Source organism: Gobius niger, assembly GCF_951799975.1.
Source record: "Gobius niger genome assembly, chromosome: 13".
Classification (NCBI taxonomy): domain Eukaryota; kingdom Metazoa; phylum Chordata; class Actinopteri; order Gobiiformes; family Gobiidae; genus Gobius; species Gobius niger.
The window spans coordinates 11,452,820-11,475,611 of record NC_136864.1 but is presented as its reverse complement, the minus strand read 5'-3'; the positions used below and the strand labels follow the sequence as shown (position 1 = coordinate 11,475,611).

Sequence of the window (22,792 nt, the reverse complement as noted above, 5' to 3'; positions counted from 1 at the left end):
GAGACACTGACATGGCTATTTAGAGAGTGAATTATTGTTTATTCCTCCTGTTGGGCTAAATGTAGTCTGTAGTCTGGTGCTGTCCCGTGGTCTGAGGGAAGATGAGTCCAAGGCCAATGCTTCATAAAGTATTTTTCACAAATAAAAACAATTGGATTTTACTCTACGTACTGGGTGAAGTGCTACGCAGTGTGGCTGTAACAGCTTACCGTATCGCACCGTATTTATTTCTGGGTACCTGTTGTGTCGACCTTGGAAGGCCGCTCTGCAGTGCCTCTGAGGCCCATCAGAGGGACCTCACTTTGGAGACCACTGGCTACAGAAACAAAAACTTCATTATCTTGTTAATGTTGTAACTTGTTTTTCGGGGGTTTGGTCGTGAAATAATCCATGATATAAAGAGTTGGGACCTTCGCACAAACTGTAACTGCCAGGCTTTCTTATGCCGCGAGCTACACAAGGTTGCTTTTATTCAGTCAGTATAACAAAATAATTATTGCAGAAGATTTATTTTAACTTCTCTAGATTTCATTTTAATAAGGTGCAACATGCTTTTGGGAAATAGGACGTGTTGTTAGCTTAACAAGGGCACTTCTGTTCTGAAGCCAGTTGATAAATCATGCTGTCAGTAATGAGACTGTTGAAATCTCTCTTGGCTGTCCCTATATTTTTCATAACTTGCGTGAAGTGTTCTCAGTTTTCGGTGTCGGAGGAGTCGGATATGTCGGTCAGCCGGGCCTGTCTTTTTCTCACGTTCCAGTGGAGACACTGAGCGAGACTCTCAAACCAGTCGTACACCAGGTCATGGCAGCAGATGGACGGGACGGGGTAACAGGAGGTGGTGATCTTTATGCTACAGAGAGGGGGACAATATGTGGATCAGCGACTTGACAGAAACAAACAAAATACGCTTGAGTTTATGGTTACCAGTCGCCGTGCTGGATTTCTTGCCTCTTCCGACCGTCGAAGGAAACCCAGGCCGTGTTTCTGGCATCGGGAGACAAGGTGATCTGGTTTGGGAGATAATAAAGTGTCGGTTAAAGTGCGTATGACACATTAGACACAATTCTTTGCTAAAACATAGTTAACACAATCATACTTTTTGCTAAACTTTGTCCCCAGATTTCTTTAGTTTGGCCATTTTTGTGATGTTTATAGTTTCACTTCCTTATTCGACACTGACAGGAAGTGACATAGAAGTAGGTAAACAATTTTAAACTGTTGCCGTGCCGACCATGTTAGGTCAATGGGAAATGAGTCAAACTGCTATGAAACTTTACCTTTATCTATGTCACTTCCCATCAGCAGCTTAAAAAATAATTTAAAAAACAACTTTTCTGCCCAACATTTCTTCATTAAAGAGACTAGATGCAAGTTAGCCATTTTATACTCACTACTGCCACCTCAGGTCATACATGTAACTGCACTAAAAAAAAACACACACAACATGCTACGACACCTGCAGTGGCACTTATGGCCTCTAGGGGCATGAGTTACTTGGTTCTGCTTTAAAGAGGGGGTATTATGCTTTTTTCAATCACATAGCACCAGTCTATATCACACTACAATGATGACCAAATCTGTAAATGCAGTAAATTAGAATAACTGCCTTGTATAAAATTGCTCTCTCAAAATGGCTGTAGTGAATGTCTTGAAATAGGCCTCAGTCTCTTTAAGAACCTCTGACCCTTTCCGACACGCCCCCTCCACACGCTGTCTGTGGCATCAGTGGGGAGGGGGTTCTGCTGAGGAGCAGTGGTTGGTTACTCGACTGGTGACGAAAGGTCGGAGGCGTCTCCAGGAGGTGGGGGCGTTCCTAGGAGGACTCAGGCAAAACTATCCCTAAAATGGCCGCCATCAGAGTTTTTACAGATTACTCAAAAATACGTGAATGTGCCAAGGCAACACTTCAGGCATGTTTTTAATGAGGGAATGACTTAATAACATGATGTAAAGCTTGAAAAAGGTCGATTTTGCATAATACTCCCCCTTTAAATAAATGGCTGTCAAAATACTATGTTAAACTCTTCTTTTGTGTGAAAACTGTTGTCTGTAACATGCAAAAATGATCACAAACTGAACGTCTGACTGTCTGGCTTTGTACTTGGCTTAGATTTAAGTATATGTTACTACACTGGGCCGCTTCACCCTCTGAAACGTAGCAGCCATCTGTGCCAAAGCTGCTCCGCCACCAGTCACACACACCAGATTCATAGATGCCTCCTCACCATGAGCTCCACTCCGGCTGGTACCACGATGGGCCTGAATGAGAGTGAGTGGGGGCAGATGGGGGTGACCATGATGGCCGGGACGTTGGGGTGGATCATGGAGGCTCCGGCTGCCGCTGCGTAGGCTGTGCTGCCCGTCGGCGTGGAAACGATCAGGCCTGAGAAACACAGAAGGCACGATGGATACAGGAGGAGAAGCTTCTGGTTAACTTTAAGAGAAAGACATTGAGCTTTACAATTTAAGAAAAGCACGTAAGTTGTGTGTTTGACGTACCATCTCCCTGCACCGAGGTGATGAGGCGCCCGTCCAGGTACAAGTCCACGTTGGAGAGGTAAGAGGAGGGGCCTCGGTCCACCACCACCTCATTCAAAACCTGCACAAACCACACAAAAAGTTATACAAGGTTCATCAAAGTAGATCATTTAACAGCCACAGGAGGGCAGTGTCCACACATAATCCCCAACACTTTTGCCAGAACAGAGTGTCCTCTTGAAAGATTGAGTTTGTGGACACAGCAATCAGTAAACTCAAGGCTTGACGTCACATGTTAAAGCAGTACAAAGTCACGTTTCTTTTAATGGTTTGTGGAAGATCATGAAATATAAAACACTTATGCTTCACCAAAGTTTCACACAACAAACACTGAATTCCGCTCCAGTGTTTTATGGAAAGAACAACAGGATTTTCATAATAAAATGTCATCAGTTCTATACTGTGTTGCCCATATACACTTATTTTTGAACTCTGCTTCTGTCTGCTCCTCACGTTTTGCAGCGAGGCACGGGCTGCATACAGATTTTGTTCCTTCCCTCTCTCCCCCTCTCTCTCTCTCCCCCTCCGTCCTTCTCCTTCGTTTGCGTATACTGCGGTGCTGGGTACGCGGGCAGATGCACTGACGTCAGCCGCGCGTAAACGTCCCCCCCGGCGGCGGGAGAGAGATGTGACGTAACGCGGGGGTCACCCTCCGGTCCACAACAATCTGTCTGTGCGTTTCACTGATCGGGCGAACTTCTGCACCCCCTCCAGAGACTTGAGATCCTGCCTAGTATTACAAAAGTGCCGTCTTCTCTTCGTTCCATGCGTATGTGCTTTGTGAAAAGGGAAAAAAAAAAGTCTCCCATCATTAAAGACCTGACGCACGGTTTCCTCGGCAACTGGCTCCACAAACTTCACAACAGACTTCACTTTGTTTCTCCGATATTTTCGTCCTGTGGCCAGTGATGTCCTCGGAAAGTCAAGAGACGAGCTTGAACCAGGTTAGAAAATAATACGGTTCATGAACATACTTGACAAACAGACCTTTTGCATCAACCTCAGCTCAAACCAAAAAGATTTATACTTTTCCAAACTCCAGAATCAACTAGCAAACCAAAAATCCTCCATGATCTCCTCCAAACTCCAAACGTGGTGTTTGTTACGGTCACATTTTTTTACCACTACTTAACCAATACATAACTTCAGATACCTGAACAATGTCATCTAGAACCAGGAAACAGAACAATAATATTTGGAGATGAACCCGATGTTGTACATTTTCAGATCTTCCAGTGTCAAGAAAATAAGAAAATAATTTTGGAAAAAAATGTGGAAAATTGAGAGAAATGGTGGCAAAAATTAGGAAAAAAAATTGTAAACGGGGCAAAAATTGGGGCAATTACACAAAAAACAATTGACAAAAAATAACTAAAAAATAATAAGAAAAAAAAATTGGGAAAAGATCATTTATTTGAGCTGAAACAACCAAGTCACTTCCTTTAATGCTGTCCCTGGACCAACAGCATCAAAGCTTGGATCTAAACAGATTTCTTTGATACTGGGAGCACCTAAACTTTTTTCCGATGCCAGACTGGTTTTGTTTAACAGTATCCAGCTCGAGCTGCAGACCTGACCCATGACTATAACTAAGACTGACCAAAGTTGAGATTGCAATTACGGTTCAGTTGTAGAGCCTGAATGACGACTTAATACAATGGGCCCTTTTCGCTTGATGACAAACCACAACTCAGACTCGCTAAACATAATGTATGAACCTGATGCAGCCAACAGACTCAAGTGGTGACTCTATACTTAAATATATACATAAACTGTAAAAGAAACGTTTTCTGGTTTTCTGGAAAGGCTCGCGACCCACTGAAAACGGTTCCATGATCCAACTTTTGGCCCCGACCCACCAGTTGAGAACCACAGGCCTAGAGCAGTGGTTTTCTTAATCTTTAAAACACCTAGTGACTAATCTCACAATTATAGCTAGAGCAGGGTACCATTATTTATTATTTTTTCTCGAATAAAGAACTTCAATCAGCACCTGAACAATAATATTTTTGGGATGCCAATAAGCCGTCCTATTAAATTTCTTTTAAATGTTTATAACTTGCTTGAGCTGAAACAACCCAACAGGCATCTAAACTTCTAATCTAAAGAAATGCTTTTATTCCGTACCTGTTTTTGAAACCAGTCACGGTCAAGGTTTATCTATATAGCACATTTAAAAACAGTACAGCCCCAAAGTGCTTTCCAGCCCCAAAAAACTGCAGCATAATCCAAATGTCTTGCTCAGTTTGAATTAAAAGCCAATGTGAAGAGCCCTGATCCAAGTCCAATGTAAAGCAAGGGAATTAACAGGATGTACAGTATTTTCTACTTGTTTATAATAGTTAACAGTTAACTCTGATTTGTGTATTCGGCATCTCTGGAATCGCCCATATATGGTCATGTTTGAAAACAGTTAAGGGGGAAAACAATTTAACAAAAATGTAAACTTTCTCTAGTTATTCAAAAACTACTTTAACAAACGCTGAATTATGAATATAGTTTTTTACTAAATAAAGATACAAAGACATGGAGAGGAGCAAAGTGGTTCAACAGTCCATACATGCATAAATAACGGAGAATGCTAACTTGATGCTACATGTTAGCATCGGGCTAATGCTTACTGTTAGCTAGCGCTTGCTACAACTGCCGTTTTTTTTTTTTTTTTCGCTTCTACTGAACAATCTGCTGTGAGGAAATATCCATATGGACCCGAACTACACTTGATTTTATTTATGGGATAAATAAGTTCATATTCCACCAAAAAATGGCTAAAAAGAGTGAAATATTGTGTTTCTCTGAAGATTCTATTTCCCCCCTCGGCGAAGCCACGCCCCCTTCTATGACGAGATGTCGTCTGTATCTATAGGCTGTAAACTCCAGTCCAGAAGCTTTTAGATTTGGGTAAAGCTGAACTGTTGAAAACGCTCTCATTGAAGCCACAATTATCTCGAAACCTCAAAAGTCCTGCCATCCTGAACGCAGCCGCCGCTCTCTCTCGCTGTTACCTTTATTATGACTGTCTCCACGGCAACCGGCTGATGTTCACTGCCTGCGCCGTTATAAACACGCCCGGGACAGAGCCAGACCAGAGCAGCCCAAACAAGAAGGAGACACGATCCAGGAGTGGTGCGTCATCAGTCACAGAGGAACAGACGTAATCCTCCCGCAGCCTCACACCAGCATCACCGTCTCCGCGTTTCCAACAACACCTGGACTTTTTTAGCAGTCCATTAAAAATTTACTCAAAAACGCACAAAAAAAAAGAGCACAGATGTTTTGCACAGCCTCGACAGTGTCTCCGCAACTGGTGACTGTTAAATCTACTCCCGGTGAGATGCCACCTGTTACAATTCACTTGGCTTTAAAAAAAATAAAAAGGAGAAGAAAAGAAGAGTTGTTTAATCTGTCATCATTATTCTGTCAGTCATTTAATCTCACAAAGAGGCCACCTGTTGTTTCACGTTAGCGGACTGGCTTTTTAATAGCTGTTCAATGTATAAGTAAGGCAAAAACAAAATGAATAGGAAAGTCAGATCAGCCAAAGGTTTCAGAGGATTCAAAGGTAGTTGTTATAGTAGTTTTTGATGGTCAGACTCATGATTATTCTTGAATCAACAGAAATGTGTGTGAAAAATGCTGTTCTTTGATTCTCATCAGGTTCAAACTGCTGGAGCTTTTTTTTTTTTTAAGCTTTAATTTGTGGCTTCTCTCCTCTCTCTGTATGTGCACTGACAAATTATGAGAAGAAAAATAACTTCTTTATTAATCAAAGAGCGTCTTTAATCAAGAGAGGTGCTAAATAGCGAGTGCAAGCTGGAAAATTGCATATTTTACATGCGCATGTTGCACCTAATTAACATCTGAATAATAATAATGCCTTACACTTGTATTGCCTTACACAGCTGCCCTGGGGTAGACTGACGGAAGCAAGGCAACCAGTCTGTGCCATCGGCTTCTCCAACCACCACTCACTCACTACATTCACCCTGCCGGTCTCTTCCCTGCTCAGCTTCGGAGGTCTGACGGGATCGGGCAAAGCCAAGGCGCCATTTTGAAAACATTTTGTGCTTGTGCAGGGTTTACACAGGCAGAAGCAAGTCAAATTTAATGCAACTTTAATGTTCAAATACTATATTTTAATGTCGCAAATGCAGAAGAAAAAGGTGCTTTGGTAATTTCTTGTGATTTGTGAACAGAGGAAAGAGAATTGGACAAAACTGCAAACGTTTGGGCCAAAAATGTGGACAATTTCAGCCAAAACTGCAACTGAATATGTTTTAGGCCATCATTTAATAATAAATAATAAAATAATAAATTCAACTTGTACAGTAAAAACATGTCATCAATGAAACTTAGATGTAATGCCAGTTTGAGTCAAATTTGATGCTTTATAATTGTCATCCTTCATCTATGTCACTTCCTGTCTGTGTCCAATAAGGAAGTCATAAACATCACAAAAATGACCAAACTAAAGAAAGCTGGTGCAGTCTTTAGCAAAACCTTTAAGACTAGATTGGTCATTTTATGCTCACTACTGCCACCTCAGGTCTTGTGCGTAACTGCAGCTTCTATATTAAAGTCATGCATGACGGCACTTTTGGAGGGACAGTGCAGGATTTTAGAGGCAGTTGTGGTGAACAGGTCTGTCAGGACATGGCTGGAACATGTAGAGGGAGGAAAATGCTTAGTTTAAACATTTTTAAACTCCGTATAGTCCCTTTAAGGCCTCCAATCAATCAATCAAGCTTTATTAAGGACACAGAATCCTGGTCCAGAGTATTCAAAGAAAAAGAATTATGCTAATAAAAATAAGAGACAGTTACATCATCGTTACACATAGAGGCAGGAGCGCCAATTCTTGAAGTAAACCTGAACCAAGCTTTTCCTCGGACAGACCAAAGCTTGTATAATACAGTTAGGCTGATTCTGGACTCTACACATCAACGTATAGATACAATGCCTTATGCAGCTGCACCAGATCTTATTCCACAGTTAGCAAACAACGCACTCGCACTGCTGTGCCTTGGTACTTTCAATATTCTCAAAGAGTCATTCACTGCAAAAAGTATTGAACTAGATCAGTATAAACATCTCAATTTGAGCACAATAATCCAAATTTTAGTTGTTTTGACTAGTTAAGAAGTTCTTAGGTATTTGTCCTGGATTATTTCACTTGTTCTGAGATGTTTCTGACTCGTTTCGATACATTTCGTCCTTATTTCAGGTCATTTTCTTTGCCAGTGGGGTAAGAAAATTGGTCTTATCACATTGGCAATTTTACTTTCTTATTTCAAGTGAGATTTACCCTAGAACTGGTCTGAAATGTCCACAAACAAGCAAAGTAAACTTGGTCCGATCAGTAAAAGTGTCTAAATGAGTGAAAACCGCTCAAAACAAGATACATTTCCTCAATTCAAGTCATTTAAGACAATGCTTGATATTTACTTTTTGTAGTGTTGTATGTCACTGTCAGGGCCTGCATGCTCTTCTTTTTGATGCTCTTGATTTTTATACAATTAATTCAATGACTTCTCTGCTTTTAAATGCCCCACGGAAACCCTCAAATCAGTAAGTAAGAGAATGCTGTGCGAATTTTTAAAAAACGGGAAATCCACTCCGCTGCTGATCCACGCTTTGTAAATGATCCCCCAACATGCGCCGTTTCCCTGTGTCGTCTCTGGGACGTGATCCAGGCGCAGCTCGACCCGACTCATGAGCCACCGCTGCTCACACATGTTTCAGCTCAGCGGCTCAGTCCAGGTGTGCGTTACGAACTGACAATTCATCTGAATGTCCAGACAGTGACCGCATCAGAGAGTGTGTCGACAGCAGAAGGCCACGGTACTTCCCCCTTCTGCACACAGCTTTTAAACAGCGAAAAGGACGATCCACTTTGGGAAATTCCTCATTATTCTGTAGGTGCGCACATGCCTTCACCTGTGAGCGCAGCTGCAGCGCATAAACCATCCTCCACAGTGGGATTAATTAATCTTATTCTATGGCTCATTTATGCCACATTACTTATGCAAATAGATCCGACCAGATGCAAACATTTGGTCGTTGCATCTTCTTCAGTCGATGGCAGCAATGCAAGTCCATTTAGCATTTTCTCAAACAAATCAAAATGCAATTCAACAAATCACAAAGACACAAAGTAATTATTCAGCTGTACAATATCCTTTGCTAACAGCACGATCTCATTTCTCCCTGTGGTCTCATTATATACAAACATATACAAGCATGTTCTGAAATGTATGTGATCCTTGCTTTAGTTCATGTTTCAGTCTTCCCTCGAACATCAACCCTCCTGGAGACGTTTAAAATGTGCACACAGAACTGAATCATTTTAAAACCAGCACAATTTCATATCAACAAACAAGAGGAGAAATGATTCAAAGCAAATCCGGAATAATAAAATAAAACACTGCAATCATTCCTCTTGTCTCCAGAGGTCACGTTTTCCGAGCTTCAGCTATACCTTTCAAATGGACGACTGTTTTCCTGCTCTGAATCTCTAACGGTCGAGCTATGAGAATCAAAGGGCGGTGCAATAGTAAATAATAACACTTGACGATGAGATGTAAATATTGTTAAACTAACCCTTTTACTTATTCACTGCTGCTTGTCCTCAATCCAGCAGCAAGTCATGTTTAATGGTTGCTTTTTCATGCCATTTTAATGCCCAACTACTACATTTTTAATGCCACAAACGCACACAAAATAAGCTGCCCTAAGCGATGTCTTTTGAATTTTTTCGTCAGAAGGTGGAGTAGTGAACTCTGCTCTGCTGCAGCACCACCCCCTCCCCACCCCGGGCTTTCACCCATCGCCACCCCCTCACTCCCCTTCACACCATAGACCACAAGCTGCTCTGACTGCATTCAATGAGATACGGAAATCTCAATATACTTGTGTAAAACACAAGTATATTGAAAAAGGAAGAATTGAGCCTGAAAGTGCTTTGGATCATAATTTCTGTCTTTCTGATGAACTTATGCAGAAAAATTGGTCGAGCAATGTCTTTATTTTCCAATAAATGTATATTTAAAGCCAGTTTTAATATAATTTAATGCTTTTAATTTCAATAACATTTAAGGCCTTAAAGGGACTATGCAGAGTTTCAAAAAGTTCAAATTAAGTATTTTCCTCCCCCTACATTTTCCAGCCATGTCCTAAGGTGTAGAATGAGCTCGGACCTGTTCACCGCGACTGCCTCTATAGTCCTGCACTGTCACTCAGAAAGGTGTTAATTCGGGTCTGAAGTGCCGTCATGCACGAGTCTAACATAGAAGCTGCAGTTACACGTATGACCTGAGGCGGCAGTAGTGAGCATAAAATGGCTAACTTGCATCTAGCCCTTTTAATTTCTGCACAATTAATTTAATGACTTTTAAATGACAACGCGCTGTAACTCTGTTCACCAAATGACTTGTGTCACAATATTTACATCGTTGGAACAATAGTTAATCAGGTGTATCCATACAAATACATATGACTTTTACCAGCTTCAAGCTCATTTTATCTGTATTTGTCTCACTGTCAGTACATTTTCCGACAACTGCAACTCACAAACTGATAAAACAGCTTTCCCCGACCTCCAACGACAAATGGAAAACTTTAGTCCTTGGACAAAAGATTTCTATTTTTGTCATTGGACAAAAGCTTCCATTTGATTCACTGCGTCTTGTTTAAAGTCTCACCTGTAGCTGCAGAGACACTTTGCCCGTGTCGGTGCTGGCGTGTTTTTGGGACAGGAGCCCGTTGTGGGACGGCGTGGACTGGTCTCTCCCCGTCCTCTGCAGCATGTCCTTCACCACTTTCACCTTCAAACGGCTGCGCAGAGTGATGGCAGCGTTTCCTGAATGAAAACAAACAGTGATTATCATGGCCAAACAGTCTGGAGAAAGTTAGACAAAGCCTCTTTATGTACCTTCAAAGACTTTGGCAACTTCTGTCTTATAGGATTCAAATTTGAACGGCGTAAGGAAACCCAAAGAGCCCAGATGGAACGCCATGACAGGCGGCACACTGCCCTAAACAAGCACAAGGATATAAGGCTGAAAAAGTAAACTCCAACTCTTTAGCTGGCTCAAATGTTTGTGGTCCGTTTAACTTAAAACAAGGCTGTTATTTCAGAAACAATGCAACAATTTAAGTGATTATCCAACGCTTATACCTGGAAAAGAGAAGAGGCGTAGAGCAACGTCCCATCTCCTCCCAGACAAATGATCAGGTCGATGCAGTCAGAGATATCATCATAACCTACAGGGCAACACCAGGACCACAACTTTGAAAAGTGTCCACATATTTACACATTAAAGGCACTTGAAGAAACTTGTGGGAAAACATACTGTGTAAAGACTCCCACCAGGCCTCCATTGTTTGTGTGAATGTGTTTGTGAGTGTGAAAAAGTATCAACTACAACTATTAACATGTACCATCCTTACAAAATGTATAGTGAAAATTGCCAAGTGACTTTAATCTACATAAACACACTTATGTGGTACATATTTTCGATCAGAAGCCGATTAAACCCATACAATGAATAATTAACAGGGAAAGTCTGACCCTCTCTGAAGGTGCACAGCTGATTCCGTATTGACCCGAAAGTCTCATCATTTGCCAGTGTAGCGTCGTCTGCCGCTCTGCGCTCCACATACACCATCATCTGCTTCTCCTAAAAAGGACATCATTAAATATGACTGTTAGACATACAAGGACGTCAAGGACTGAAGACATAATCTACACACATTTTTACTTGATCAAAGGCACAAAGTTCAAAAACTAATATGTAGAAAAGGTCAAAGAAGTACAGTGTTTTTTTATGCCTTGCCTTGCCTGATAACCACAACATATGCATGAGAGTAAACACAATGTAATATAATACTAAAAAACCATAGTGTAGTCTGCCAGAGGTGCCTAAACTGTGGTGCAGGAACAACTGGTCAGGCGAACAGCAAGTGAAATCCTGGTTTATTTTAATACAGTTATTTATTTGATTTGTTGTTGGGTTAGTGGCTTGGGCTAAACAATATTATAATCTACTTTCAGCTAACGGGATACATTTTAAACACTCCCAGGAGAAATAAAGCAGAACTAAGTAACTCATGCCCCTAGAGGCCATAAGCACCACTGCATGTGTTGTAGCGTGTTGCGTTTTTTTACTCATTAATTGTCCGTGAGAGTAAATACTATGCTGACAGAAAAGACAAAGGGATATTATACATCCAAAAACACAATGGAGATCATTTTTTTCCACTCAAACTTGGCTGTAAATATTGTTTAAGTGGTGCTAGCCCGCAGTTAGCTTTGCCCATTAGCCTGTTAGCTTCTTCATCGAGATTGTGTTGGTGTTTATTGCGCCTCCAACCCGGTGCAGCGAAGTTGCAATACTGGTTTTCTGACCAGAGACACGAGGGGGAGATGAAAGACGCCTCAAACATCCCATCAACACTTGTATTACCCCCAGAAGGACAACGAAAAGGATTTATTAAAGGGACTATACAGAGAGAGTTGTGAGAGTTGAATGAAATTGTTTATTGATTTATTTGGTAGGGACAGTGCATGTTAATGAACAAGCCACAATTTTCATCCATCGTCTCACACACGCACACTCAAACACACTCTCGTTCATCCTGGCCTATTGTACATGTTTTTAGTGGTAGGGGAAACCGGAGTACCCAGAGGAAACCTAAGCAGACACGGGGAGAACATGCAAACTCCACACAGAAAGGCCCCGACCTTCTAGCTGTGAAGCACAAGCACTAACTGCTGTACTACTGTGCTGCCCTATAAATATATAAATATATAAATATATAAATATATAACTAGAAGCTGCTAACTAAGTAGAAAAAATAGACCATGTTTTGAGAGGTCTGAACAACTGTCATGTTCAAGATTAATGGCAAACTGGCTTTTTCCCCCCAATTTAGGACCATTTTATCTCTGTGAATGCTACTTCTAAAATTATTTCATCATGATTATATTCTGAGCTGCAAATGCTACAAAAATGGCAGGGGGGGAAAACTTTAGGAGCTGTCTCAAACAAAACACAGCAAATTGATAAAACACATCACAAGACGCAAGTGAAACCAGACTAAACTTTGGCCCCTCCACTTCCTCAACTTTTTTGTTTTGTTTGATTTGACGTTCACTCTGTCAAACTTAACAAAAAAATCTGTTCTTAGGCCCGTCTCGTCCAGCCAAAACAAAGCCGTGATTATTACCAGACTGAGATGGGCCTGATAAAATAGTAGTGGATGACGTTGCTTCATCAAATACAGTTCGAGCTCTCAGATGTGGGATAACATTTATTGTGGTGAATATGGACTTCAAGCCAGACTTACACTCAGGCCCGTTTAAGGCTATGGGAGTAATCAGAATATTATCAAGTAGTCATTGAAACTATGGTCACGCTCCATTATCGTCATGGAGTTTTTTATGGACAGGATTGTGGCAGTAACAGCTCATTGTTTGGAGTCTGGACCTTGAGGAATACAGCGAGTGGAAAGCATTGATTTGTTATTTGAGCTGAGGATTATTTTGATAAGTGATCAGGCAAATAATAATAATTTTCAGTTTAAATCAATATAATAAGTGTAATATATGAAATGCAATAATATATTAATTACCTTAATGTTTTTTTTTCAAAGTAAAACCATGTAAACTGTAAAACTGCATCTAAGAATCCCAAACAAAAGCAAAGTGAAGTAGTAGTTTCTATCCAAAAGTAAAGTTTACAGTCTTTACCTCCACCAGAAACCGACAGAGCTCCTTGAATGGCTCCAAAAGGATTTCATCTCGGATTTTTCTGATTACAAGAACATTAACTGGAGGCTTGTTCCATGTGAGCCGCTGACTGGCTGGGTCCTGGATGTGCCTGTAAAGTAGAGCCACATTAGTGCAAATACCTAAAGATACTTACCACAGTGAAAACATAAAGGGCACAACAAACCAGTCGATCTTCATCTGTGAGCTGATATCTAATTACAGAGATTTGGAAGTTTCAAGAAGCTCTAAATCTCTTCTGCCGGAATGGACGATCAGTGATTCCAGGCGTGTCACTGATTAACCACATGAGGGACAAACTCCAAATATTGCATAGGAGTTGTACAGTTGGGATGTAGAAGAGATAAAAATAAATGTTTTTGTACAGATGCATTTGTATTGGCTGAAAAGAGCCTTGAAGAGATACGTATATAACAAAAAAAAAAAACTGAAGTCAAAACACCTCATAAAAAATACGATACTTGCTTCAAACAGCCCAATGTTTCTATTAGACGTATTAAACATTTCAATGTGGGTAAATACGCTAAATATATAACCTTTATAAGTAAAAATACATGCAATTTATTTGTCCTGTCCAGCCCATCATATTGGATATTCAAGAATACTTGTATAACTTGTATTTAATTATTATTTTATTGGCTATAAAGACAAAAAAAACAGTTACGCAATTAGAACAAAAGAGAATAAAAACATGGGGGAATTTAAACGTATCTAAATGCTTCAAATGGGTGCAGTAGTTGTGGTGTTAGATCAGTTGGCATTGTGTTTCATTTTTATCATTTTGAGTCTGCGAGAAATTAAAAGTTACCAATGTGTTGGGTGAAAACCATTCCGTGTAATGCAAGTAAAATCCTTATGCTTACATGATTGAAGTTGGGTTGGGAAGTATGCACGCTTTGGGTCCAAAGTGAGTGGCAGGGTATGGTCCATGAAGAAAGTGCGCTCTTCTGTGAGGACAGAGACAGAGGTGTTAGCTCATGCCCATGGCAGCAGAACTAGTGGCATCTTCCTGTGACTGGTTCTGTGCAAACCTTTTAGGAGAACTTTCCGCTGCGTCGCTCCCTGACCCGCAGGCCTTCAAGTGCTCATGTTGGCCCGGTAACCTGCGGCCTTCACGGAGCAGCTGCTGGTGACCAGCCCCCTGTCGCTGTGTCCTCTTCCCTTCACGCCGTCGCCGTGGAGACCGGGCCGCACCATCTCTGAGTGCGGGGCACCCGTCCAACTCCAACACAGGACCAGAGGAGCCTAAAGGCTGGGTCATCCCACTGTCTGCAGAGGTCAGGGTTGAGGGAGATGGCGTGCTAGCAGTATCATCCATGCTATGTGGAAAGAGAGAGACAACACACGGAGTTACAGTATAGCCACTTTTACAATGCACATGGTGTGTGTAGTGTGTACTGCATAGTTCAGGATCGAATGTTATAAAACATGTTAACATAGAAGTATGTAAATGTAGGGGGAACTAAAAATAGAGAAAAGAGCCACAAAATAACTCTTAACTGTTAAACTGTTTACAGTTTAAAATCTTCCTTGGTTTATTTTTGAAGACTGTAGCCCTATTTCCATAATATTTAATAGTAACTGTTACTTTATACAAGTGTGTCAGTGTACAAAGATGTTAATAAAAAAAAACAGGCCTGAGTGAGAAATAAGCGCATACTCCTATTGTGTGTTAAGTAGTAATTTAGCAAAATCTCTTGGATTAGGTAAAATGATATTATTTATTCGTATATATATATTACATACTCTATTCTTCACTATGTGTGATATATCATTATGCTTTTTGTAACCAGCCTTTCAATTAAAATTTAAACAAACAAAAAAACTGTGCACTGAAAAGATTTAGTTAACAGTTTGTGTAAGTATGTAAGTGTAAGTATTGAGTTAGTACATAATACATGCATAAAAAGCACACGATAATGCATGACCTAAAGATTAATAAGACACATCCCCAAACAAATATTTTCAAGCCCATGTCATATGTCTCAGTCATTTCACTGCCATAAAACCTGATCATATGTTGACAGCTAGCGTTACCTAGCAATAGCTTAGCATTAGCACCCGGCCCAAAAAGCATACAAAATTATTACATTTACACTTTCGCTGTATTCAAAAGGCACAGTTATTTCAGTTTTCTTTAGACCTTCCAACCCTCAAAGAGGCACACGTCACGGTCTGACTTTGGGGCTGAGATTTCGAAACAGATATACATAACCGTAGCCCTGACTGACCACCGGCAAAGCGGACACTTCCGGGATGAACGTGTTTACGTCACTATTTACGTGGACCCCGCCTCCGTTTACAGCAGCGCACTTTTCCCCCTTAGCGGTCAGAACAGAACAAGCAGCAGTTCTTTGGAAAAGGTCAGCCCCGTTTATCAAACTATTTTAACGATATTTATTTTAAAATACGACAGTGCGTATAACAGACTGGTTGTTTACTTTAATTAGAAGTTGTCAAATTGACTGCATGGCGGTTCGTGTACTTTTGCATTTATAATATTTCCGATTTTTAAAGGAAAATGCAAAATGAAGAATTGCGCGTTTTACGTATTTTGCACTGTTGCAATATAGAGAAAATAAACATTGTGTTTTTTTATTTCACTGTATCAGACAAATACTTCATAATCGAGTATGCAAAAAAGGAAAATACAATAATACGCTTTTATTGATGTACTTTGATCATGGATGTATTATGAGATGCACTAAACTTTTATTTGTGCTGTTTTCCTCAACGAGCAAGTTTCATTTCCGGGTTTTTTAGCTGACGCAGAAAATGATTCTGCGTCATTTTCTGCGTCAGCTAAAAATCAATAAAGGTTCATTGTTTTATTTTCTGTTTTGGCAGTGTCTATCAAGTGAATGTCTTATATAGACAAATGAAAAAACAAAACAGTCCGCATTTTTTATATTTCAACAGTACACAATATGTAAAAACTCAATTTTGGATTTTACATATTGCTTTTAAAATCGAAAATACAATGAACTCAAAAGTACATGGACCCGTGGCTTTGTGTGTGCACGATTGCTTTTATAGGTTTTATATTTGCCTTTGTTTACTTTTCCACAGACCTATTTTTTCTCTAGCCAAACTGCCGATATAGGGGATGTTTTCATGCTGTCTTATCCAGGACACACAAGTACGCTCAAAAAGTAGTGCAAATGCATTAAATAACTTGACATAATTTCACTTCACGGTTGTAAAACTATAATGAATTCTTCACTAATACTATTGCTTAAGGTTGTATGCATTTGTTTACGACGATTAGCCTTCAATAATGCAAATGATTTATTCCGGCAGTGCTTGTACTTCCTTTGGGTAAACCACACCTTTAAAGAGAGAGGATGAAGGAAAAGCTCAGGTGAAACCAGACGGTGCAAGACCATGAGGCTTATGTTCGAGCAAAGGTAAGTCACACGTGCAGAGATGGAGCAGGCTTGTATTAAACCTGCTAACACTGTAGTTTACATCTCTGCACACATCTTCTGAAATTAATGTTATCCTTGCGTTAGTTTAACATTTCATATTTCAGACTTCACTCAGGTTTTTAACGCTCCTTTCAAATTACTTGTTTGGACTTGTTTGTACTTGTCAATATTGTCGACTTCTGAGAACTTGAATGAACTACTCAAATAAGAAATGCATTTGGTGAAAACACCTGGTAACTGGATATGGTGTTGATTTATGTTTTATGATGTTGGTGACTGGGTTGTTGTTGTTTTTTACATAACAATGCTGTTTGAATGAATATAAAAAATAAAAAGGACAATTATTTCAAGAATGTTAACTTTTTTTAACAAATGCTGTGCCCTGCAAATGAACTAACGTTTAATTTAGTTTATTTGAGATATTTCTGTAAAAAATAAACAGGCATAATTTACAATATATATAATAATATACAAGGATTAAAGGAGCTATCCTTGATTTTTTAATTTTCTGTTATTGGAATAAAATTTGTTTTGTCCTTTAGTATATGGTAAAAGCAGACATTTATCCAAAAAACACTGGTTTTAAAGCCTTTTAAACAGTCATAAAATGTCAGGCTTGTAGGCATTTTTTACAGTGAAGTGACAGTTTTCCTCCCTGAAAGTTGTGAAACCTGGTTTAAACTCAGTCCCTGTGATGAATTTTGATGTTGTAAATGCATTAGGAAAGTTTGTGATGAGTTTGGTCCAGAAAATAGCCATTTGAAATTTGACCCTGTTTCTTTGTACAATCAGGTGTAGCTCCTTTAAGCAGGGCACACAGAAAAGCTCAAAAGGAGTAAGCTGAAGTATAAAACTTGATAACGCTTACCCCTTTCACACATTTATTCTTTCCTTAACAACAACAGACATTGTTAAAGTGCAAATTAAATCCACATCTTGACAATGCCATGTCTGCATACACCGTAGAGCACAAGTTGCGTAACCATCAAGATCACCATAAAGTGAGGGCAGGTTTTAGGAGGGGCAGGGATCTTGCTTGGGCAATGTTTCGTTCACTATTGTTATTTTGTCACCCGAGGGAGAAATTTGATAACAGATATATAAAAAAAAAAAATAACCACTTGGCACATCACATTAGTTGTTCTTGTTCTTTAATGAGATGGGATGGGGTGTGGTACAGAGCCGTTTGTATTGTGGTTGTGTGTGCAGAGGGAAATCCTAAACTTCCTCCCAACTGTAGCTGAGCTCGCACTGACTATTGAGCACATGAGAAGGAGCAGATATGATTTCACAAGCCCGTGTCAATGTGGACGACTCAACGTTAGTATTATTTTTTACGTATATACTTTAGTAATTCACTATTGTAATAATCATAATTGTAATTGAATTCCAACTAATTGCTCAGCCCTCGTTGATGGATTGACAATAGGCAAAAGTAAAAATGTTAGATTCTATTGGTGAGCAGTGCACACATTTTCAATTGATGATTTAACAAATATGAGAGCAACATTCTTACTTAAGATACAGGCCCAAAAAGTAAAAGTATCTAACACAAATGTTACTTAAAGGGACTGTGCAGAGTTTAAAAATGTCCAATTTATGTATATTCCTCCCCCTATGTTCCAACAATGTCCTAATGTGTAGAATGAGTCCAGACCTGTTCGCCACACCTGCCTCTATAATCCTGCACTGTCACTCAAAAAGGTGTTAATTCGGGTCCCATGTGCCGTCATGCACGAGCTTAATATAGAAGCTGCAGTTACACATAAGACCTGAGGTGGCAGTAGTGAGTATAAAATGACCAACTTGCATCTAGCCCCTTTAGGTAAAAGTATAAAAGTATGGATTATAAAATGTTCTAAAAGATTTTTTTTTAATCATTTGAATAAAACCAGGTCTAAACAAGTAACCCACTAACTCAGGTCAAAAACAGGAACTAAACCTGGTCTAAACCTGGACCAAACTGGGTCTAAACCAGATCTAAGCAAGGTCTAAAGGAGTAAACCACTAAACCAAGTCTAAACTGGGACTAAACCTGCAGTTACAGGTTTAGACTGGGTCTAAACCAGATCTAAGCAAGGTCTAAAGGAGTAAACCACTAAACCAAGTCTAAACTGGGACTAAACCAGTTCGTCGTAAAGCGGTGACTTTGAAAAAAAAACCTTTTACTTTTAACCCAATTTAAAAATGTAGTGTTGTAGAAAGTACAGATACAGGCTCTAAACTGTAGTAAAGTAAAAGTATCTATAATTTGTACTTTTTACTTTGTTACTTTCCACCACTGTATGAGAGTGAAGGTTGTGTCTGTAACTTACTATATCTTGGGTTTTTTCTTAGCTTATTTTTTGTTTGCATCCCCTTATAATTCGTTTAATCATAATCTATTGTTAATCAGCCTTCATCAAATAAACTAGGTATGTGTCTCTCTGTCCTAATTTTTAACCTATTTTTATTTATTCTTTTTTCCTTATTGTTTTAATTCCGCTCCTTAAGATTTTTGCTTGTACTCGTTTTTCTACTATTTAACTGTTTGCACATTTCCTGTCTGTTTTGCACAGCCTGAGTGATCTTATTGAATGCAGATTGTAACAAGTGAATTTCTCCGTTGTGAGATCAATAAAGGATTGTCTTAGTTTATCTTATGTTTACATATAAACAGCTGACAGTTGACAGACGAATCCAGAAGTCGAGTTTACTCAGTATTAAAACAGGACCGACTGCTGTCCAATAGGATGTGTGACTGCACGCCGAGATTATTTCAGGTGTACAATATTGCTGGTGGAGCAGGTTGAGCCAGAAGGGCAAGTAGGGAAGCACAACAGGGAACCTAGAGAAAATGATACTTCTCATCAATACAAATGCTCCAAAAGCTTTCAACCAAACAGTTACCGGCACTTACATCTGCAACAATGAGGTAAGAGCAGTGTCTTTTTATATGAACAGCAGTGCAGGCAGGTGGAGTGACATTCTAACACTCTGCTAGTGTGTAGCAGATATAGGGTAGGTTTCACCCCAAAATGATCAGCCGATACAGGCACTTCAAGAAATATGTTGTATTGGATGGATTTGCTGATGTGGCCAATATTAATAATAATGATAATTAAAAAAAAGTTCTTTACTGGGCTCCAAGGACAGAAAAATGCTTCATGAATTGCTTTGATACTTCTACTTCGGTGTAGACCAATTTTTTCCCCACTCGATTCACGATTCCTTTTTATTTATTTTTCCCCCCCAATTTAAAACAAAATAACTGTGAACTAAAAATATATCTTATAAATATATGTGTATTGTATTTAATTTAGCCAAGTTTTAGTACAACAAAATCAATAATTAGTAATATAGTGCAAAATGTAAACAACAACAACACCTGTATCTGCAGTGCCAACAGTGACTTTACATCATTCATTTGTTAACTCAAAGAAAATGCCACATTAGATCATTTTGAAAGTGTCAGTTCAGCATAAATTCTTTTATAAGTCTGTTTTTAAAATGCACCTTTGTTGATGTCAACAACCTTTGTAATAAAAGTTGGAAAAATGGGACAGTTGATACTACAACTCTCTGTGATTGATAAATACCAAGACACCACAACAGCGTAGCTGCTGCACCGTTAGGATTTTTCTCCGCTAACCCGGATGTACCGATTTTGGTAAATGTTACTTTTATAGCAGTAGGTACAGCATTTTTGGCTAATGAGCCTGATAAATAAGTATGTTCAGTAACTCTCTGTTGAGTTTCAGAAATATTGATTGTGGTATAGAGTTCGGGAATGTGACGTCATATCGCTTAGCATTATGGTATTAGCAGCAATTGTAAACTAATGGAGATGTTAAAAGTTAAAATACTAGAGTTATGTGCATGACGGCACTTCAGACCCGAATTAACACATTTTTGAGTGAAAGTGCGGGATTTCAGAGGCAGTTGTGGTGAACAGGTCTGGACTCATTCTACACCATAGGACATTGTTGGAACATGTAGGGGGAGGAAAATACATAATTATAACATTTTTAAACTTTTAAACTTTTAAACAAAGTTTTCAACTAAATAAAGATACAAAGACATGGGGAGGAGCAAAGTGGTTCATCAGCCCATAAATACATACGTATGGAGAATGCTAACATGATGCTACATGTTAGCATCGTGCTAGCGCTAGCTACGACTGCCGTTTTTTCACTTCTGAACAATTTGCTTTGAGAAAATATATAATAAATAATTAAGTTTATATTCCATCAGAAAATGGCAGAAAAGAGTGGAAAATTGTGTTTCTCAAAAGTTTCTACTTTCCTACTTGACAAAGCCACGCCCCGTCTTCAAGTCACTGTTTGGAGTTTAAACTTTGATTAACAAAAAGGAACATACATAATTGTCTTGTCTTGTTGTTTTGTTAGTATTATTCATTAATTATTCATTATTCATTCCACAGTGACTCATCAACCCAGAATCATCAACACTTTATTTATGCAGTTCTTTATATTTGACTATTTGCATGTCGTCTATGTTTTGGAATTTTTAGTATATTTATATACTGAATAAAAACATATTTCTCTTTGTTTCCAGAGTCTTCAGCATGCATGGTGTTCTCCTGTAGTCTCTGGATGGATATGGATATGGACATGAGCATCCCCATCCTCTCCGTGCTCTTCGGGCTGGGGGCCAAGTGCATCCTCAACTGGGCTCTGGTGCTGCTCCAGAGGGACCACATCTGCAGGAGCTTCGTGTGCTTTTTTAGCCTTTCTCTGGCCATCGTCGACACCGCCTTGACCCTTGCAGTGACGTTCATTCACCTGCAGGGGGACTCAAACGTCCTGGGCTGCAGACTGACTCGGTATCACGTGTGTTTGCTGGTTCAAATCCTTGGATACATCTACAGCGCGCAGCATTTTGGCATCCTCATTATAACCGTACTGGAACACCTCTCTGTCATTTCGCGGCGATTGCGACGCAACATATGGAAGCCAACTTGGATTTCTCAACTATTTTTGTCGATTTTTACATGGTTTTACTCCATATTTTATGTTTTTAAGCTTTCAAACGTACGACCCTATTTGGAAGATGTTGCCCATTTTCAAATCCATCACTGCTGGACCTCAAGCTCTTCTGTAATCTCCGAACTTGCAATCCTTACCGTCTGTTTGTGTCTTCCCTTGATACTTTGCCATTCACTGAAATACCTCATACAGATGGCCAGAAACCCACATTCAAATAACTCAATGACTCTGATAAGCCACGTTCGGCCAAGGGTGATGTTCATCAGCAAAGTCGCGAGGATATTTTTCAACACGTGGGCGCTCTTCTTATTATTCCTACTTTCCCACGTTGTAATACCCATGAAGATGCCCTTACACCTGGGGCTGAACTGCGCATGGCTGTGCTTCCTGAACAGCTTCTTAATAGCAGTGGCTCTGTGTGTGGTGAGTCCGGCCCCGGAGCTTGGACAGGGCTTGGCTGCCGTCCCTCCCGATAGCTTTTGTGACTGGAAGACGGAGTTTAGCCTTGAAAGTGACTTAATAAGTACGTGTATAGAAAGGAAAAGAAGATACAGCTATTTTAGTTTGTAGAAGTGGGCTGGAGCTATCACAGTTAAAAGACAATGGAGACATTTAAAGGCCCTATGCCTGATTTTTTTATTGCAAAAAATGAAAGGGGAAGCCATTTAATAAAAATGTTAGTTGTGGTCAAAACCCATTCGTCACTTTCCTAATGTAGATTCCAAATTCTTTACAGAGACACGTTTATAGGCACATTTCACAACTTGCGGGGTCACTTTTCAGGGTCACTTTCACAAAAATGCTAGAAAACCAGCCTGAAAGTTCATAAAATGTATATAAATGTTTTATCATTTGATGCACGCTGTTTTCCCCACAAACATTTCCGTTTATAATGTACTAAAGTAGGGCTGAACAATATGGACAAAATTTCACATCTTGCTATTCGTGCCAGATATCTCGATATCGATATGACACGATATAACTTTGGGTTAGGTGAAAACTAAGCATTTTTCAGAAACATAAAATCATAATACAAAAGAGTGCAG

At 39.6% G+C, this 22,792-nt stretch overlaps 2 protein-coding genes across 3 annotated transcripts; one reads left to right on the top strand and one right to left on the bottom strand.

Moving 5' to 3' along the window:
- Nucleotides 1-486: 486 nt before the first annotated feature.
- nadkb (NAD kinase b) lies at nucleotides 487-15,591 on the bottom strand. 2 transcript variants are annotated; one of them, XM_079569800.1, is made up of 12 exons: nucleotides 15,421-15,591; nucleotides 14,362-14,649; nucleotides 14,194-14,277; nucleotides 13,292-13,421; nucleotides 11,111-11,219; nucleotides 10,718-10,803; nucleotides 10,472-10,574; nucleotides 10,242-10,399; nucleotides 2,503-2,602; nucleotides 2,229-2,386; nucleotides 928-1,010; nucleotides 487-853 (listed from the first exon to the last, which is right to left on the bottom strand). In XM_079569800.1, the coding sequence occupies exons 2-12, from the start codon at nucleotides 14,646-14,648 to the stop codon at nucleotides 694-696; spliced, it is 1,458 nt and encodes a 485-aa protein (XP_079425926.1). In that variant the 5' UTR covers nucleotide 14,649; nucleotides 15,421-15,591; the 3' UTR covers nucleotides 487-693. The 2 variants fall into 2 exon arrangements, with proteins under 2 accessions (XP_079425926.1, XP_079425927.1); XM_079569801.1 differs by having other exon boundaries at nucleotides 15,427-15,591.
- A 75-nt stretch (nucleotides 15,592-15,666) lies between these two features.
- gpr160 (G protein-coupled receptor 160) lies at nucleotides 15,667-22,316 on the top strand (the record flags this gene model as incomplete). Its single annotated transcript, XM_079569861.1, has 4 exons — nucleotides 15,667-15,693; nucleotides 16,631-16,737; nucleotides 17,968-18,078; nucleotides 21,316-22,316. The coding sequence occupies exons 3-4, from the start codon at nucleotides 18,063-18,065 to the stop codon at nucleotides 22,314-22,316; spliced, it is 1,017 nt and encodes a 338-aa protein (XP_079425987.1). The 5' UTR covers nucleotides 15,667-15,693; nucleotides 16,631-16,737; nucleotides 17,968-18,062.
- Nucleotides 22,317-22,792: the final 476 nt, after the last annotated feature.

Bases quoted from the DNA above. Each gene is read 5' to 3' on its own strand.
- nadkb (XM_079569800.1), bottom strand. From the start codon at position 14,648: ATGGATGATACTGCTAGCACGCCATCTCCCTCAACCCTGACCTCTGCA. The intron at 13,422-14,193 runs GTAAGCATAAGG...TCTACTTTACAG, and splicing joins CCCAACCCAACTTCAATCAT to GCACATCCAGGACCCAGCCA. The intron at 11,220-13,291 runs GTAAAGACTGTA...TGTCCTTTTTAG, and splicing joins TCTGTCGGTTTCTGGTGGAG to GAGAAGCAGATGATGGTGTA.